Here is a 19,510-nt window from a genome sequence, read left to right as displayed (position 1 = left end):
AACAGCTCATGCAGCTCAACATCAAAAAAACCAAACAACCCAATCAAAAAATGGGCAGAAGATCTAAATAGACATTTCTCCAAAGAACACATACAGATGGCCAAAAAGCACATGAAAAGATGCTCAACATGGCCAATTATTAGAGAAATGCAAATCAAAGCCACAATGAGATATCAACCTTACAGCGGTCAGGATGGCCATCATCAAAAAGACTACAAACAACAAATGCTGGCGAGGGTGTAGAGAAAAGGGAGCACTCTACACTGTTGGTGGGAATGTATGTTGGTGGGAATGTATGTTGGTGGGAATGTAAATTGGTATAACCACTATGGAGAACAGTATGGAGGCTCCTTAAAAAACTAAAAATAGAACTACCATATGATCCAGTAATCCCACTCCTGGATATATATGTGTGTGTGTGTGTGTGTGTGTGTGTGTGTGTGTGTGTGTGTGTGTGTGTGTGTGTGTGTGTGTGTGTGTGTTTGTGTATGTAAGTAGTGCTGCAATGAACATTGGGTTGCATGTATCCTTTCGGATTATGGTTTTCTCTGGAGATATATATCAATATATAGTGCAACTGTAACTAGTGCTGCAATATATATATATATCTATATATATATATATATATAGATATCTATATATATATGCAATATATATATATATATATTGCAGCACTACTTACAGTAGCCAAGACATGGAAGCAACCTAAACGTCTATCAACAGAAGAATGGATAAAGAAGATGTGGTACATATATACAATGGAATATTACTCAGCCATAAAAAAGAGTGAAATAATGCCATTTACAGCAACAAGGATGGACCTAGAGATTATCATACTAAGTGAAGTAACTCAGACAAAGACAAATATCATATGATTTCACTTACATGTGGAATCTAAAAAACCAATACAAATGAAGTTATTTATAAAACAGAATTAGATTCACAGACTTCAAAAACAAATTTATGGTTCCCAAAGAGGAAAGGTGGCAGGTGGAGGGGTAAATTAGGAGTTTGGGATTAACATACACACACTACTATATATAAAATGGATAATCGGGACTTCCCTGGTGATCCAGTGGCTAAGACTCTGTGCTCCCAATGCAGGGGTCCCAGATTCAATCCCTGGTCAGGGAACTAGATCCCACGTGCCACAACTAAGAGTTCACATGCCACAACTAAAGATCTCACATGCCGCAACTAAAGATCCCACATGCCGCAACTAAAAGATCCTGCACGCAGCAACGAAGATCCTGTGTGCTGCAACTAAGACCAGGCACAGCCAAATAAATAAATAAATATTTAAAAAACCCCCAAAATGGATAATCAATAAGGATCTACTGTATAGCACAGGGAATCCTACTCAATATTCTATAATAACCTATACGGGAAAAGAATCTGAAAAAATATGGATATGTGTATATGTATTGCTGAATCAGTTTGCTGTACACCTGAAACTAACATTTTAAATCAATAATACTTCAATATAAGATAAAAATTAAATAAAAAGAAAAAAGTCTTCATTGGACTGTTGGTGAGATGAGATGAGCCTAACCATCGCAACTGTACAACCAACAGAAATTTACTCCAAGATTTCATTTACTCTTATAAACTGCGTGCCCAAATAATAAAAAGGAGAATTAAAAATAAAATAAAAGCTCCATGAGGCAGGGGCTTTGTGTCTCCTCCTCAGTACAGCACAGTAGTTAGAAACACAGATTTTGAAACCAGACTGCTTGGGTTCTAATTCTGGTTCTACCACTTAACTACCTGTGTGAGGCAAGTTACTTAATCGCTTTGTGCCTCCGTTTTCTCATCTTAAAATAGGGATAAAAGTATGTACTTCATCAGGTTGCTGAATTAAAGGAGTTAACCTAAAGTGCTTCAAACAGTGCTGGGTACCTGGCAAGCACCACCATGATCATCGTTTTCAGCTTAAACACTGCCTCCTCAGGGAAAGCCTGTTCTTTCTCCGAGCATCTAGGACTCATCACAATTTGTAAATATTTTTTGTTTACTGTTTGTACTCCGTTAAGACAGGGAATCTGCCTTATTTACTACTGCATGCTCAGCACCTAGCACAATGCCTGATACAGCACAGGTACTCAGTAAATATATGCTGAATGATTAGAGAAGCAGATATGATTTCCGTGCCACCTGCGAGAAAGGTCCGGTGCTGTGTCAAGGCAGAAGAGAGCACAGCTAGGATTTGCACCAAGGTTCCAACCACCTAACTCAGCTGCATGACGAATAGTTATGAGGTATTCTGTAAACAACAAATAGGTCTAACACTCTGTTACTCTCTTCATCCAGACCTTACTCATCTGCCACAGTCTCCCGAGGTGGGATCTCCTGTTTGAAGCTTCCTCCATTCAAACCCATCTTTGCTTAGTTGGAGCTCCCACAGCACTCAGTATGTGTTTCTTAGCTGAGTCCTGTTTTTACACTTCTGTGCTATTTCTTCTACCTGTCATCTCAGCTGATGATGCCCTTGCTCTTAACACATTTGCTCTTCCTCACTTTTCCCGAGCTCCTCCCACTGCTGGGCCCACAGGATACGCTCAGCACAAGCTTGGAGAGTGACCACTGCTGCTGCCTTTCCAGGAGCATGGCCGGGGCCACTCTGCATTCTGTATGCTTTCATGAAAGAGATGATGACTCTATAGGAAACAGGAGGCCGGCCAGGTGTCCTCTTACCTGATCTGCTGTGGCTGGTGGTGGCAAAGCTGTAGAGAGAGAGAGCATCCGCAGGGAGGCCTCCAACTGCTGGGGAGGTAAAAAGAAGTTGGGCACCACAATGGGCTCTGGGCTATAAAGGTAGTTAAGGGACACAAATACCTAGAAATCTTCCCCAGACAAGCATCTCCTCTGACCTCTACCACCCCTTTGTTTCCCTCCAACTTATTCCTGCCCATGAATCCTTTGCTCAAGTGGTTCCCTCTGCCTGGAAGGCTCTGCAACTCCTACCAAATTGGTCTATACTTTATGGGTCACTTCAGATCCTGCCTCCTCCCGGAACCCTCCTCTAAATCTCAGCCACAGTGACCCCTCCTTAGTCTAGTGCCCAGTCTGAAACACAGGCTAATGCTTTTTTTTTTGGCTACGTTGGGTTTTCGTTGCTGCGCATGGGCTTTCTCTAGTTGTGGAGAGCAGGGGCTACTCTTCATTGCGGTGAGCGGGCTTCTCATTGTGGTGGCTTCTCTGGCGTGGAGCACGGGCTCTAGGCACACGGGCTTCAGTAGCTGTGGTAGGCAGGCTCAGTAGTTGTGGCTCACGGGCTCTAGAGCGCAGGCTCAGTAGTTGTGGTGCACCAGCTTAGTTGCTCCGCAGCATGTGGGATCTTCCCGGACCAGGGCTCGAACCTGTGTCCCCTGCATTGGCAGGTGGATTCTTAACCACTGATTCTTAACCACAGGGAAGCCCGGCTAATGCTTATTTAGTCTGATATGACTCTCAATTTGTTTCCCCCAATATTCCCTAAGCTTCTCAAAGGCAGAGGCGGTGTATTTCCTTCAGTCACCTCACTACTTCCCTAGAGCCCCATGAGGCTGGCAGGTAGCAAGCACTGGGTGATACTTGCCGAGGGCCTACTGGCCAAAACCTGACAGGGTAGGGGTGGGAAGGTGGCTCCAGGGCAGCATCTTAGGCTGGAAGGTGCTGCCTGGCCCTGAAGGAGGGCCTGTCCTCCTGGGTGTTCTGTGCTCACATCCAGAAACGAGGGCTCTGTATAAGTAGGCACAGCTGATCCACCACCTGGGCATGAACCCTAGAAGTCGGGTGCTGTATCTTGCACTTCTCCACATCCTCTGGAGCTACCCAGTACTGTGTTGAGAACACAGTGTTCCACAAATTTGTTCAGTCAAAGCAATGATTCAGTTTAGGAGGGGCAGGAGGGGACTATTTTGATGGTCTATTTGTTTCTGTTCAATAAGCTAAGTATGGTTCTGATGCAAATTGGTCTATCACTGTTCTTCCATGCTAGACTTCGAACTCAAGGAGGGCAAAGATGAGCTCTCTTTCATACTATATTCCTGTCACCTAGCATAGTACCCGAGACACAATAAATATCTACTGAATGAATGAAATACATCATTTCCTGCTTTGGCTCAAGTCCCTGATTTTTCTACAGAGAGGTGGGGACAGAGTTGGAGATCCTGAAGGGAAAGAGCCCTTTGACCTCAGCCTTCCTCAGAGGCCCCGGTGAGGTAGGACCTATTTGCTGTCACGCTCTGACTGCTGAGGACTCAGCCTGACAGTCAGCTTGGCTGTGAGGTGCCCAGGGTGTGCTAAAACACCAAGCTCCCCTGCTCAGCCCAGCACCACCTGTCTTTCTAAGGGTCTTGCTCCAACAGTAACCCTGTCACTTATTAGATGGTACCTTCACAAAAGTTCACACTTTGTGCCTGTTCCTTCACCTGTAAGATGGATATAATAATTGTACCTTTTGTTTTGAGAATGACATTATATATACGAAGTGTTTAGAATGGTGCCTGACACATAGCATGTACTCAGTAAATGTCAGCCCTTCCTGTCTCCCCAGTTGAGGGGGAAAAGTCACCACTGGTTCCCTCACACCTACTGAAATCTGCTTTCCATCCCCACCTCTGCACTGTCCTCCTAATGCTAAAGCCAGCGAATACATGTCAGTCCACATTGTGCTGGACTTGTCTTAAGCATCAGGTTGCTGACCACCACTCCCCGAAACCCTGCCGCTCCCATCTCTCTCGCCGGCCCTCCTCCACCTCCGCCATGGGCGCGTCTGCTCCCCCTGCCCTCGTGCACTGGTGATCCTCAGGGCTCTGTCTTGTGTGGCTCTCCCTTTCCCTGTCTCCTTGCTGTTCTTGTCTGTTTCCAGAGATATCTACCTTTATAGCTGATCTCATCCTGAACTCCGGGCCTGCATTTCCTCCTGGATGTCTCACAGGCACATGTGCAAAATAGAAATCTGCCTCTTCACTCCAAACTGTCTGCATTATTTGCTATTTCCTACCTAGTAAATGACCTAACTTGTGACAGAAATCTCTCAGTCATACTTCTATTTTCCTCTTTCTCACCCTGCCCCTATCTAATCCTCTCAGATCCCTCCTCCTTTTCCTCATCATAAAACAGTCTATGCTTTAGGTCAGACTTTCTTCATCTTTCATTATTACTGCAAGTTTCCTACCTGGTCTCCTTGCTTCTGGTCTCCACTGACCTAATCCACTCTCTACAAGGCACTGGGAGAATTTTCTAATATGTAAATCTGACCAATCATATGCTTGCTTAACATTTACTGAACACTATTTACGCACCAGGCACTATGCTAGGTAGTTTACATTGTTAATTCAATTTTCACAACAACCCCACAAGAAAACTACTGTTATTACTTATTTATTTAAAGATAAGGAAACTGAAGTTTAATCTGCTAACAAGACAGAGTCCAAGTACCTTAGCCAGATATAAAAGGCCCCTTCAGATCCAGCCCAGCTTCACCCCTCACCATCCCTCTTATCTGGGGGCTCTAACCACAGTGACTTCTGCCCACAGGCTAGGCTCCTTCAAGTGGCTACGCCTCTGCGCACACAGTTCGCTGTGACTAGAATGTTCTTGTCCCTGCCTACAGAATGGCTATTCATCTTTGAGGTCCAGCTCTACTGTCTCTCTTTCTGGGGTACCTCCAAACAGAGTTTATGGCAGCTTCCACCTCTTGTTCCCTAGCATGTTGTCCATGCCTTAGAACAATAAAGGCTATTTATCACTGCCTATTTACTGTTACTGTCATTACCTGTCTCCTACCTCATAACGGGAACTTCTCGAGGTAAGGTCTGATTCAAATCTCTGCCGTCATTACACAGCACCGGGCCTGGCAATACTCACTTTTTGAAAGAATGAGCAGTTGGGAAGGCCCGAATTAAAGCAGTGCCCTTAGGACCTGGCACATGTGACTGCTCCTCCACTGACCATAAATTCTGAGCACAACTGAATTGACTGCAGAGGCAGAAACATCAGAAGCCAGGAAGAATGAGGCCAGGAAAGAACACCGAGGCACTCTGCTTTCAGTGCTCAGCCTCTAGCCATTTCACGCTTTAAGCCTCTCCTGAGCCCATACCCTCTACCCTCAGGTTTCTCTCTGCCTTGCATCAAGAATCACATCTGTGTGGTACGTACAAATGTTCCCACTCATTTGATTTTCTCAAGAATCCTGTGAAACTGATAGCTCATTTCAATCTATATTTACTGATTCTTTCTGTGTGTCATGTCTGGGGACATGGAGAAAGACAAGGTCCTTGACCTACTTGGGAATGTACAGTCTGGTGGGTAAGGGATTATTACCTCCATCTTATAGGTGAAGAAATCGAGGCTCAGAAAGGTTAAACTATACGCTTGACGTTACACAAGTAGTAAGAGCTGGGTCCGAATGGTCGAAGTCAGGCCCCCTGATTTCTAGTGGAGAAAGGACTGCAAAGCACTACAAAGGCAGCCTGCTTCACCCACCAGCCCTGCAATAGCCCCTGCTTATTGTTGGGATATCAGGTGAGCTGATGTGATCAGCTGGTTAGGCTACAGATGTGAGGGCTACTGATGGTCCCAAGTGGTTTCCTTTCCCCATAACATGCCCATCTGCATTTCAAAGGAGGAAGAGGGGGAATGTCAGATGCCCCTCTCCCCATCAACACTACCATCCTGGGGGGGCTTGGGTAAGACCATTTCAACAGTGCCCACTTTCCCCTCCCCTTGGACCCATCACTTGCCTTTAAAAAAAGTTAATTAGGCAAGTCACTAAAACTCTGAGTCTCCATTTCATTACATGCAAAATAGAAATGATACCAACTTTAAAGACTTGTGTGGCCGAATGCAAAATGTACGTAAAGTGCCTGGCACACGGTAAATGCTCAATCCGTGGTAGGACTCTTCTTTCTCTATACCCTCCCCTGAAATTTCAACTGAGATTAATGGTCTCATTCCTTAGATGCAGAACTTTGCCTTCAGGTGTAAAATACCCAGAGATTAATCAGATAAATCAGGCTAGGATAGGCTAATGAATGTACTACCAACGTCTAAACCCAGTACAAAGCATTATACTTAAGAGGCCTGATGATAATGGTAGAATTGTAGCACCTGATCAGTACAGGTGAGTCTTCAGCAGGAAGGGGCTCCCCATGCCCCTGAGTGCATTCTATGAGCGGGGACGCTGCTCACGCTCATGCGGCTGGCCTAAGCACCGGCACCCAAAATGCCTAGAGATGGCTTAAGGGGCTACCTGGGGGAAACACCAAAGGATACAGAAGGATGCTCTGCTTCGTGGACACCTCTGACCCAGATGTCTGCTGCTTCTGCCTGATGTCAGGGCAGTTGATGGGTGGCTGCTTATGGTTTTCCCTTCTGCTCTGGGAGGCTGGGTGTAGAGGGAGCTTCTCAGAGCTATCAGCAGAGTCACTTAGCTCATCGGAGGCCACTTCCTTCTCAGCCTGGGCCTCTGGCTTGGGCTCCTGGTCCTGGCCTGCCTTTGGTGAGTGCCACCCAACACAGGTTTTGCTCTGTTGGGCTCCTGAGAGTGTCACATGGGAGCTGAGCTGAGGGCCTGCTGAGGCAGGCTCTCCAATCCTGGCGTTACATGCCATGCCCTCACAAGGAACAATACTTTGGCTAGGAGAGCCCTGCCTATGGAAGTGGGGGTTAACAGTCCTTTCCAGGCTGGACAGAAAGCTACTTCTGACCTTGAGCTCCTCTCTGGGGAAAGGCTCTGAAGGACAAGAGGGGCCTTCCCTCTGCCCCTCATCAGGCTGAGGGCTGATGATCTCACTTGCATCTGACATGAAACTGGACCAAGGGCTAGTTTTGTCTGTCACGGTGGTGACCTCATTGAGGGCCCTGGGCTCAATGATGTCTTCTTCATAGTCCTCATCACTGTAGGCCAGGCCTGCCCTGGTGTCCGCACTGCTCTGCATTCTTGTGGTGGGTACCGTGTGCCCCAGGGCCTCGTGAAGCATTCCTCTTCCACCTGAAGTCTCTTCAAGAGTAGAGGGAGGTGGGGAGTTTCTGCCCTCATCTGGAGCTCTTGCCAATGGCAGGTCTGGAGTTGTGCTTTGTTCTTGCGTGGCTATGTCCTGAGCATCTGGGAGGGTGGTGACTTCTCTGCTTCTACTCTTCGCTTGGTGAGAACGCAAAGATCCTTGGGAGTTCTGGGTGATAGTCTGCAGATCTAAACAGTAACAGATATCACTCTTACTACAAGGTAGGGCCCCAGACCACTCAACTTTCCCACATTAGCTTCTAGTTTCAGATGTAGTCTTGCAATCAGACCTTTGAACAAACCTTAAAGATAATAGTTAATTTGCCCCCAAGAGTGAGTGAAACTATATTCAAGGCGGTACAATTTCTAGCATTTTATTCTAATATCAGAGGACCAAAATCTAATCCATTTATAGCTGTGGTTACGTCTGTGGAAACACTTTCAGAGACTATCTGCTCATGCTCAGGAATTCTTGGGAGCTGGGAGTCCTGGTAGGAATGTTCATGCTTCCATTTACTTCAGTAATTACCTATATTAAAAACCAAAATGAGAATCCACTTATTTACCTATTTGATGACAGCTATTAGAACTATTTTATTTGGAAAATAAAAGCAAAGAAATACCCATCACCCAAATGATAAGGCTGTGGAGATTTGTGAAGAAAATGGAGGCGGCATGGTGTGCTGGAAAGAGCACAGGCTTTGGAGCCAGTCAGGCTTGGGTTCAAATCTCTACTGTCACTTGTCAATTTTGTGGTTACGAGCAAACTATCCTGAGTCTGTTTATCTTTAAAATGTGATAAAACACCACCTTTTTCACAGCGTTATGGTGAAAAATATATGAGATAAATGGGCATACATTGTGTAGCACATATATAGGCATTCAGTAACTCCTTTCAAAATTCATCCTCTCCTTGTGAAAATCAGTTCTCCTTCTGTCATCCCCTTGCTTAGAACTCCCCTTTTTCTTCCAGGATAAAGATTAAACTACTAAGCTTGCCTTCAAGGCCCTTCGGCTTCAAGCCTTTGATTCTCCTCACTCTCCTCTTTTAATATGACCTTTAAAGGGATTCTCCTTATCCACTCCCACCTCCACCCCAAACAAGCCTCCCTCTGTTTTGCTCTTATGCTTTCTTTCTGGGGGGCAGCTTCTTTGGTTGACTATAGAATGCATGCTTGATGAAAGCACAGACAATGCCTGTCTTGTCCACCACTGTATCCTGCCAGAACTAGTGACACAATAATGCCTGGCACAGTTGGTGCTCAATAAACAGTAAGTGGAAGCCAAACACAGAGTACACTTCTGTGGTCCTGGCTACCAAAAGGTTAGGTATCTGGGAGAAGAGGGCAGGAAGGTTTGTGTCTAATATCAACCATGGTGGCTTGCTTTCCCTTTAAAGAGAAAAAACTGAACTTATTCATCCCTGTGTAGAATCTACACATTCTGCTTGAGAAAAATGATCCCAGGAATTCCCTGGCAGTCCAGTGGTTAGGACTCTGTGCTTTCACTGCTGAGGGCCCGGGTTCAATCCCTGGTCAGGGAGCTAAGATCGCGGTGTGGCCAAGAAAAAAAAAAATCTCCCTGAATGATATCAATACAGTCAAAGTGAGAACCACCACTTAAGGGGGCTTTTCAAAGGGTAGACTATGGACCACCAACACCTAGAATCATCTGGGGTGCTTGCTAAAAATGCAGTCTTTTGGCCTCTGAGAATTAAAATCTGAAATATGTTTGTAGCTGAGTTTTTCTGAAAATAGAGTGGCAGGAGTTCACGAACTGCCACTGAAGAACTCATCTAATCCATTCCCCTCTTTTTCTGGTTGGGGAAACTGAAGCTCAAGAAGGCAAAGGGTATGCTCAGAGTCAAACAGTTAAGTCCGTGCCACAAACCCACCAAGGACTCGACTTGGGTCCCCTGCCTCTCAGTCCCATGTTCTTTCCATTGCACATGTCCCAGTGCCACGCTACTATGTCTCTCCTTTCAAAAAGAAGACAGTAAATAAGTAAGAAAGATGGTGAAAGCCGTTGGTCTCTATTAGCCATAAAGACTTGTCTAAAGGCACACATTCAAATGCTTTTTGAATAAGTACCCATGACCATAACTCCTCAACAAGAGCGGCCCTGAGCCATACCTGTGATTAAGGAGCTGACTTGCAACACCAGGTTATTGGATTTCTCCAGGATGCAATGGCTTTCGGGGTCTAGGCTGCTGGCTCCTGGCCGAAGATGGTCCCTCTGACTCTCTTGGCACTGCGAGATGGCAGTATGGGTCTGAGGACTGAGGGGAAATAAAGGCTTGGTGAGCTTCTGGCTAAAGTACTGCTGGATCTGATCTAGCTCACTCAGATTCCTCCTGCAAAAGAAGAAGGGGAGAAGAAAAAAGGGTCATTCACTGGGATTATGAGCATCTTTTATGTTCCCCTGACCTTCCATTGCTTGAGCTAGGACCTTAGCATCTCTCACTTGGTCTATTAACAGCAGGGCCCCTGTCTCTCCAATCCACCAATTCATCCTTCACCTCTCTGACTACAATCCCACTGCTGGGGACAACATTTTCCCCCTCTATCTGGCTAATGGGATTCCTCTTCTGATGTCCAGCAAGTATTCTACCTCCTTATAGGGAACCATTCTTATCATCATTCCAGTCCTCACTTCCCCTTACTCTGGGCTAGCACTGACCTCTGCTACCTTTTAACCATTCCTGATGGAATGGTTCAAGCAAGTGACCTTCAAGCAAGTGACCTCTTCCAGCAAGCCTTCCCTGACTCTAAGTTGGTTTAAGGGCCACTCCTCTGTGCTCTACTCTTTCTGTACTCTTCAACCATATCATTTGTTTCACATCTATTTCCCCTGATGTGATGTGCACTCTGTGCTGATTCCTTTATACCTACTGCACCCAGCACAGTGCTTGGAACAAAATAAATGAATGCTGAATGGATAAATAGACATGAATAAATGAGCTTTAAAAAAATCTTCTATTCAAAAACCTTTAATTGGGGCACATTCATTCTTACTATTCCGAAGAGAAATCACACCAACTATTACCACCTTCACTTGCATAGGATTTTACGTTTTATGCTTTCAAACACATTACCTTGTTTAATTCTCATCCAACCAGATGAGATCAGTAATTACTGTTTTACAAATAAGGAATGTGAGGGTCAGAGAATTTAAGTGATTTGTCTAGGGTAAGTAGTAGCATGCAGCTACTCAGAAATTGGAACTCCAAGACTTATGCTTTTTCCATTATAGTAGATGGGCTCTGTCCCAACTGGGTTCATTTCTGCCTCACACCCCTGCAGGCCAGAACCAGAGTTCAAGCTGCTCCCTGCTCTGTCCCTGTCCTATTCACTTTTTAAGGTGCAGCTCGTATTTCTCCTTTTCGAAGTCCATTGCCCCAAGTCATTAGGCCACCTCTCCCTTAAACTTCTTCACTCTTGGCATCTAACCTTCTGCCTTAGATTTTCCCTTAGTTTTCTCATTATGTGTTAGTTTAGTTTCCCTAACTAGGCCATGCGTGTCTGGTAATAGAAGATAACATCTCAAACTTCTCTATTTCTCTAGTATACTCAGTGTGTCTGGCACAACTTGCACAATGCAGACACTAAGTAACTGTGAAGTAAACAGAAAGTCTTTCTATCCTTTTGTTAAGAACAGTCTGCATATCTTAGAGCCAAACGTAAATTAAATGAGAGGACAAAGCTGATCCTTATTCTATCACTAGAAGCCACAACTCTATCAAATCATAGTGGATTTACTTAGGTGTCTATATCTGGGTTTATGCCACATAGATAAATACCTGTAGCAGGAATGTGCAGACAAATGTCAACTTGGTGAAACTTTAGAAAATATGCAAACCCAGCTGGCCTTGTCAGAGGTTCTGGGTATAGAACCTATAAACACCTAGCTGCAAATTCCTCACTTGTGGGAAAAGTTTGGTAATACTTGCCCTGCAGGCCTCACAGGATTGCTGTGACTCAAATGAAACACTGCTTTAGGGCTCCATGAACCCAAGGAAGTAATGCAAAATTGACATTATCTTGTTTCATCTCTGTTTCGTAGAGAATTTGTCTACGACAGTTGTTCTCAAAACCTGGCTCTAGGACTGGCAGCATCAGCATCACCTGAGAAGTTGTCAGAAATGCAAATTCTCAGGCCCTATCCTAGACCTACTGAATCAAGAACTGTATGGGTGGGTCCCAGCAATAACTGTTTTAATAAGCTCTTCATGTGATTCTGACACACACTAAATTTTGAGAACCACTCCTCCAGGGCAGTGGTTTTTAGCCTGATGGTTTTAGCTCCAAGGGGATATTTGGCAATGTATGGAGACATTTTTGGCTGTCACAGCTGGGAGAGGGGTGCTACTAATATTTAGTGGATAGAGACCAGGGATGCTGCTAAATATCCTATGATGCACAGGACAGGCCCCCACAGGCAAAACATCTGGCCCAAATGTCAACAGTGCTGAGGTTGAGAGAAACTGCTCTAGGGTGAAGGAGAGTTTCTTTCTCTCCTTCCTCAGTGGGTGCTAAAGTATGTCAATTGAATGGACCAATAAAATACAGCCACACTGTTGATGGTTTTACTTAGCCTCCAATCTCCAGCATCTTCCTAGAATGAGAATCTGAACATATTACTTCCTTATAAGTTTGAGCAATTTCCCAGTCTACAGCATGACTGCTCAGTCCTTTCTAACCCATGTCCCACCAAAAAAGATTTTGCCAATCTTTCATCCTGAGCTTGTTTTATGAAATCAAATAATAGATTAGCTTTTTCAAAAAATAAAATCCTTTTTTATATTTGTTTCCTCCAACTTTACACATTCTCTTCCTCCCGACCCCATCACTTTCCATTTGAGAATCACTGTTGTAAAAGTGCAAACTCTTGGCCTGACATTCAAGGCCCTTCAAGAACTGACTCCCACACAGCTTGCCCTGCTCCCTACATCTTATGCTCAGCCTCACCCTAACTGCAGTGCTGGTATCTCCCCAAACTGGGCTTATTGTTTCATGCTCCTGGGCCTTAGCACATTATTTTTCTGCACAGAATACCCTTCATATTTGTTGACTTGTTCCTTTAAAGACCAGTTCAAATGTGACTTCTTTATATCTTTCCATGTACCTTATCTTACTCATTCCTCCATGTACCCTTGGCCAGGAAACCTGGAACTCTTATCATACATGGTTATAATTATAATGGCAACATGGCTGTCTCCTCTGCTGGGAATGGCAGAGCCAGGATTGGAAATCAAGTCTATCTGACTCTGGAGCCAAGTCCTTTCCACTGCACCACACTTCTTACTAGGTAATCCAGGGGCTGATCCAAATGATCTCTAATGGTCCTTTCAATTCTCACAGTGCTTTTCTGGCTCAGATGATGACTAAACTAAGAAAGAGATAGGGAAGCATTAACAGGACAGATGCTGGTCTAGAAGGATCCAGTGGTTGTGAGGATAAAGACAGTGAGACAGCAGGCAGGATCAGGCTTCGTAAATTGTACAGCAGATGTGAGGGTGGTTATTATTAAGTTTGATGACTAATCTAAAGTTTCTATATTTATAGGTGGACTAGAAATATAGCCCCCTGAAGGACTGGAAGGCCCCAAACTGAGACAGATTCATCTGTGAGGAATCCTGTGAGGCTCCAGGTCCACTTCGAAGCTAACATACACGAAAGTCCTTGCTAAACATCCCGGAGCAGTGGTAGCTGATAGAAAGCAGTACTGCAGGTTGCCTTTGCCCCTTCACCTTGCGCTCCACTATGGTTCCCTGTGTCTTTACTCAGCAGAGAGCCTCACCTGAGAGAAGTCAGAATGGAAGTATGGGAGGACAAGGGTGATGTGGTCAGTTTGTCATCACTTGGCAAGATTGCCTCTCCCTGCTGCAGGGATTCATGGAATCGGCGGATGTTCTGCACATGCTCTTCATGGCGTGATGCCTTGCTTCTTGTGGTACTGCTTCTATCAGGAATAAATGGGGGCAAAATAAATTCCCAACCAATGAGAAAACAAACAATAAATTTGTGACAACAAACAAATCACCCTCCTGACATGGTACTGCAAATCCATCCCCACTACCACAGTTTTGGCTTCATCGACTCAATTGCTTGGATTATAATCATCTCCTGAAAATTCTGTCTTCAGTCTTACTCATTCCCCTTTTTTTTTTTTTTTTTTTCATTTTTTTTTTTTTTTCATTCCCCTTTTATAAATTCTCTACATTATAGTCTCAGTGATTTTTTAAAAACACAGAACTGAAATAACAATAACAACAACATTTATGGAGTCCTTATTATGTGCCAAGCACTGTTCTGAGCATTCAACATATATTAACCTATTCAATTACTATCATTCCTTTCTAGCTTTGGCTTCTCTTTTTTTATCTTTAGAACAAATTTCAAGTTCCTTGGCATGGTATTCAAGAACTTGATCCCAGCAATAATCATCTTCTTTTTGTTTTTTAATTAATTTATTTATTATTTATTTAAAAATTAATTTATTTTTGGCTTAGTTGGGTCTTAGTTGTGGCACGTGGGATCTTTCGTTGTGGCACATGGGCTCTTCATTGCGGTGCACAGGCTTCTCCCTAGCTGTGGCACGTGTGGGCTCCAGAGTGCATGGGCTCTGTAGTTGTGGCACATGGGTTCTCTAGTTGTGGTGCGTGGACTCAATTGTCCCGCGGCATGTGGGATCTTAGTTCTCCAACCAGGGATCAAACCTGTGTCCCCTGCATTGCAAGGCAGATTCTTAAACGCTGGACCACCAGGAAAGTCCCTTCTTTTTAAATAACAGCTTCATTGAGATATAATTTACCTACCAAAGAATTCACCTACTTAAAGTGTACAATTCAATGGATTTTAATATATTCAGAGCTGTGCAACCATCAGCACAATCAATTTTAGAATATTTTCATCACTCTAAAAAGAAATCCTACACCTAATAGCCATTACTCCATACTTCCTCCTCTCCCCTGACCCTCCACCCAAACCTCCCAGCCCTACGCAACTGCTAATCCACTTCCTGTCTCTATAGATCTGCCTAATCCAGATATTTTATATTAATGGAATCATACATATGTGATGTTTTGTGACTAGCTTCTTCCATTTAGCATAATGTTTTCAAGCTTAATCTATGTGGTAGCATATATCAGTACTTCATTCCTTTTCACGGCTGAATAATTTTCCATTATATAGATATATCACATTTTGTTTATCTACTTATCAGTTGATAGACATTTGGGTTGTTTCTATTTTTTGGTTATTAGGAATAATGCTGCTACAAACAATCATGTACAAGTTTTTGTGTGGACATACGTTTTCATTTCTCTTGGGTATATACATAGGAGTGAAAGAACTGGATCATATGGTTACTCTATGTATAACCTTTTAAGGAACTGCCAGACTGTTTTCCAAAACAGCTGCACCATTCTACATTCCCACAAGCCATGTATGAGGATTCCAATTTTTCCATATCCTCCCCAACACTTGTGATATTTGTCTTTTTGATTACAGCCGTCCTAGTGGATGTGAAGTGGTATATCATTATAGTTTTCATTTATATTTCCCTGATAGCTAATGACATCAAACACCTTTCATGTGCTTATTGGCCATTTGTATATCTTCTTTAGAGATATATCTATTCAGATCATTTGCTTATTTTTTTTATTTTTTATTTTTTTGCGGTACGCGGGCCTCTCACTGTTGTGGCCTCACCCGTTGCGGAGCACAGGCTCTGGACGCGCAGGCTCCGTGGCTATGGCTCACGGGTCCAGCCGCTCCGCGGCATGTGGGATCTTCCCGGACCGGGGCACAAACCCGCGTCCCCTGCATCGGCAGGCGGACTCTCAACCGCTGTGCCACCAGGGAAGCCCCATTTGCTTTTTTTTGTGTGTGTGGTATGCGGGCCTCTCCCCGCTGTGGCCTCTCCCGTTGCGGAGCACAGGCTCCGGACGCGCAGGCTCAGCGGCCATGGCTCACAGGCCTAGCGGCTCTACAGCGTGTGGGATCTTCCCGGAACGGGGCACGAACCTGTGTCCCCTGCATCGGCAGATGGACTCTCAACCACTGCGCCACCAGGGAAGCCCATTTGCTTATTTTTAATTGAGTTATTTGCTTTATATTATTAAGTTGTAAGAACTCTTTATATATTCTGGATACAAGTCTCTTAACAGATCTATGATTTGCAAATATTTTCTCACATTCTGTGGGTTGTCTTTTCACTTTCTTGGTATTGTTTGTAGAAGGAAAGTTTTAAATTTTGATGAATCCAATTTATTTTTTCCTTTGTTGCTTCTACTTCTAGTGTCATATTTAAGGAATCGTTGCCTAATCGAAGGTTAGAAAATTTTAATATGTTTTCTTCTAAGAGTTTTTATAGTTTTAGCTCTTATATTTAGATATATGACCCATTTGGAGTTAGTTTTGTATATGGTCTGAGGAAAGGGGTCCCACTTCAGTCTTCTGCTTGTGGATATCCAGTTATTCCAACACATTTCTTGAAAAAAGACTATACTTATTATTAAACCATCTTGGCACCTTTGACATCTTGGCATCCTTGGCACATGGGTTTATTTCTGGACTCTCAATTCTATTCTATTGATCTTTATTTCTATCCTTATACCAGTACTGTATTGTTTACTGTAGCTTTGTAGTAAGTTTTGAAGTTGGGAATGTTTTTCTTCCTTTTCAAGATTGTTTTGCCTATTCTGTGTCCCTTAAATTTCCATATGAATTTTAGGACTAGCTTGCCCATTTCCATAAGGAATCCAGCAGGGATTGTGATATAGGGAGTATGTTGAATCTACAGATCAATTTGGGGAACTGATCTTAACAATATTAAGTCTTCCAATCCATGAACATGGGATATCTTTCCACTTATTTATAACTTCATTAATTTATTTCAACAATGGTTTATAGTTTTCAGAGAACAAGTTCTGTACTTTTTTGGTTAAATTTATTCTTAAGTATTTTATTCTTTTTGATGCTATTGTAAATGGAATCATCTTTTCAATTTCTTTTTGGATTATTCATTGCTGATGTACAGAAACACAACTGATTTTGTATATTATATTTTAAAAGTTTCTCAGTTTGGGGGGGGTTGCAGGGGAGGATAAGTTAGAAGGTTGGGATTAACATATACACACTACTATATATAAACAGATAACCAGGAATTCCCTGGTGGTCCAGCAGTTAGGACTCTGGACTAGGACTCTGTGCTTCCAATGCAGGGGGTACAGGTTTGATCCCTGGTTGGGAGACTAAGATCTTGCATGCTGCACAGCACGGCCAAAAAAATTAAAAAAATTAAAAAAAAAAAGATAACCAACAAGGACCTACTGTATAGCACAGGGAACTATACTCAATATTTTGTAATAACCTATAAGGGAAAAGAATCTGAAAAGGAATATATATATATATATATATATATATATATATATATATATATATATATATAAAATCACTGAATTACTGTGCTGTACACCTGAAACTAACATGATACTGTAAATCAACTATACTTCAATAAAAATAAAAATTAAAAAAAATTGTAAGAAATTAAAAAGTGTCACCATTTAAATTTCTAATATGGTAAAAACTGATAGCTGTAACCTACAGAAACAAACCTCTTTGAGGTCATCAATAATTTTTAAGAGTATAAGGTGGTTCTCAAGTGGAAATGTTTGAGAACCACTGCTTTATTAAAGTATAACCGGTATATAATAAACTTCACATATTTAAAGTGTACAATATGTATTTTGACATATATGTACCTCTAAGGAAACCATTACCACACACATTAAGATAATGAACATATCCATCACCCCTAAAAGTTTCCTCCTGTCCTTTGTAATTCCTCCCTCTTTCCCACTCTATTCATCCTGCCTTATCCCTAGGCAACCACTGATTTTCTTTCTGTCACTATAGATTAGTACACATTTTCTAGAATTTTATATAAATGGAATCATATACAATGTACTCTTTGTCTAGCTTGTCTCTCTCAGCATAATTATTCTCTCTCTCAGCATAATTATTCTGAGATTCCTTTGATTGTCTCACTGATTGGCTATGGTCAACGTAATACCTATAAAATAGATATTGGGATCTAGGATTTCACATACACATGGGCTCCCTTCATGCAGAGGGCAGAGGCTCTCTTCATGTGGTAGAAAGGCTACATAGCACTGAAATGGGTCTTTGAGTGGCTAAGCAGTATTAGAGTATCTTTCTTGGAATAAAGGGTCTACTCAGTAACTGCTGCTGTAGGAGTGGCTCGTATAAGATCCCTTGCCTTCTCCCTGAGGTGGAGAGAGAGACAAGGAAAAGACTGATGGAGGCAGGGGGATGCCAAATGACACTAGGGCCTGAGGGGAATGGGGTGGAAAGAAGCAATCTTAGTCTTAGATTCTACCCTTCAACAGGATGGAATATGCTCTAGTCCTGATATCCATATGCATATCCACAGTTGGCTAGGTGAAAAGGGTGGGCCAACTGCTTTTCACAAAATAACCTGGAATGTAGATTTGGGAGAGGAAAAGTCATGATATGCTTCTCACACAGCTGATGACTGATTTTAGGGATGAAGGTTAAAGGTCTCTGAGGAAAAGAGAAAAGAGTCCCTTGCACTGAAGCTACCCTTTTTTTTTTTTTTTTTTTGCGGTACGCGGGCGTCTCACTGCTGTGGCCTCTCCCGTTGCAGAGCACAGGCTCCGGATGCGCAGGCTCAGTGGCCATGGCTCATGGGTCCAGCCGCTCTGCGGCATGTGGGATCTTCCCGGACCGGGGCACGAACCCGTGTTCCCTGCATCGGCAGGCGGACTCTCAACCACTGTGCCACCAGGGAAGCCCGAAGCTACCCTTTTGATAGCAGTAAAACTTCCCTTTTTAAAAAAAAAAAAAAAATTTATTTGTTTTTGGCTGCAATGGGTCTTATTTGCAGCATGCGGGATCTTTCATTGTGGCACGCAGGCTCTCTAGTTGTGGTGTGTGGGCTCAGTTGCTCTGCAGCACGTGGGATCTTAGTTCCCCAACCACGGATCGAGCCTGTGTCCCCTGCATTGGAAGGCAGATTCTTAACCACTGGACCACCAGGGAAGTCCCTAGTTTCTATCTTATAAAAACTCTTTTCATAGGATCTTGGGGTTCCCAGGGGTTATGAAAGAAGGTCAATTGTCTTTCCCTGTCTCTCATTTCTTCCTCTAATAAAGGAAAGAGAGAAATGACAAGCTAGTTTGCACACTTCCACTCTTGACCCCATTTCCTTCTATCATAAAGAAATCACTCACCTCCCAGGAGAGGAGAAATCAACCTCCTTTGATGAGGTGTGAACAAGTTGTTCTGGAGTCTGTCCTGCAATGCAGCCAGGGAATGTACCATACATATCAGAGGCAGGGAAGGAAAAGGTACTATATATTGGGATCTGTAGAAGCAAAGAGAAAAACAGACACTTGTTGCCACAAATCCTTTTGGAAAAAAGCAGTATAAATAAATTTGTAAAATTTATTGTATGCATATAATTTATTTTCTA

The 19,510-nt window shown here is 43.3% G+C and overlaps 1 protein-coding gene across 7 annotated transcripts in view; it reads right to left on the bottom strand.

Moving 5' to 3' along the window:
* The window catches only part of C2CD3 (C2 domain containing 3 centriole elongation regulator), a 128,970-nt gene that overhangs the window by 13,357 nt on the left and 96,103 nt on the right, over positions 1-19,510 (bottom strand). For 4 of the 7 annotated variants that reach the window (XM_032640766.1, XM_032640760.1, XM_032640763.1 and 1 more), the window contains 5 exons: positions 19,269-19,402; positions 13,790-13,951; positions 10,123-10,343; positions 7,261-8,179; positions 2,695-2,806 (listed from right to left, as the gene is read on the bottom strand). In XM_032640766.1, coding sequence (XP_032496657.1) covers positions 2,695-2,806; positions 7,261-8,179; positions 10,123-10,343; positions 13,790-13,951; positions 19,269-19,402 — 1,548 coding nt within the window. Of the gene's footprint in view, positions 1-2,694; positions 2,807-7,260; positions 8,180-8,267; positions 8,520-10,122; positions 10,344-13,789; positions 13,952-19,268; positions 19,403-19,510 lie in introns of those variants that run through there. The other 3 variants (XM_032640761.1, XM_032640764.1, XM_032640767.1) reach the window with 3 other exon arrangements.

The sequence above is a fragment of the Phocoena sinus genome, chromosome 8 (assembly GCF_008692025.1).
Source record: "Phocoena sinus isolate mPhoSin1 chromosome 8, mPhoSin1.pri, whole genome shotgun sequence".
In the NCBI taxonomy this organism is placed as follows: Eukaryota; Metazoa; Chordata; class Mammalia; order Artiodactyla; family Phocoenidae; genus Phocoena; species Phocoena sinus.
The sequence above is the reverse complement of the archived record's forward strand: the minus strand, read 5'-3'. Positions and strand labels throughout refer to the sequence as shown.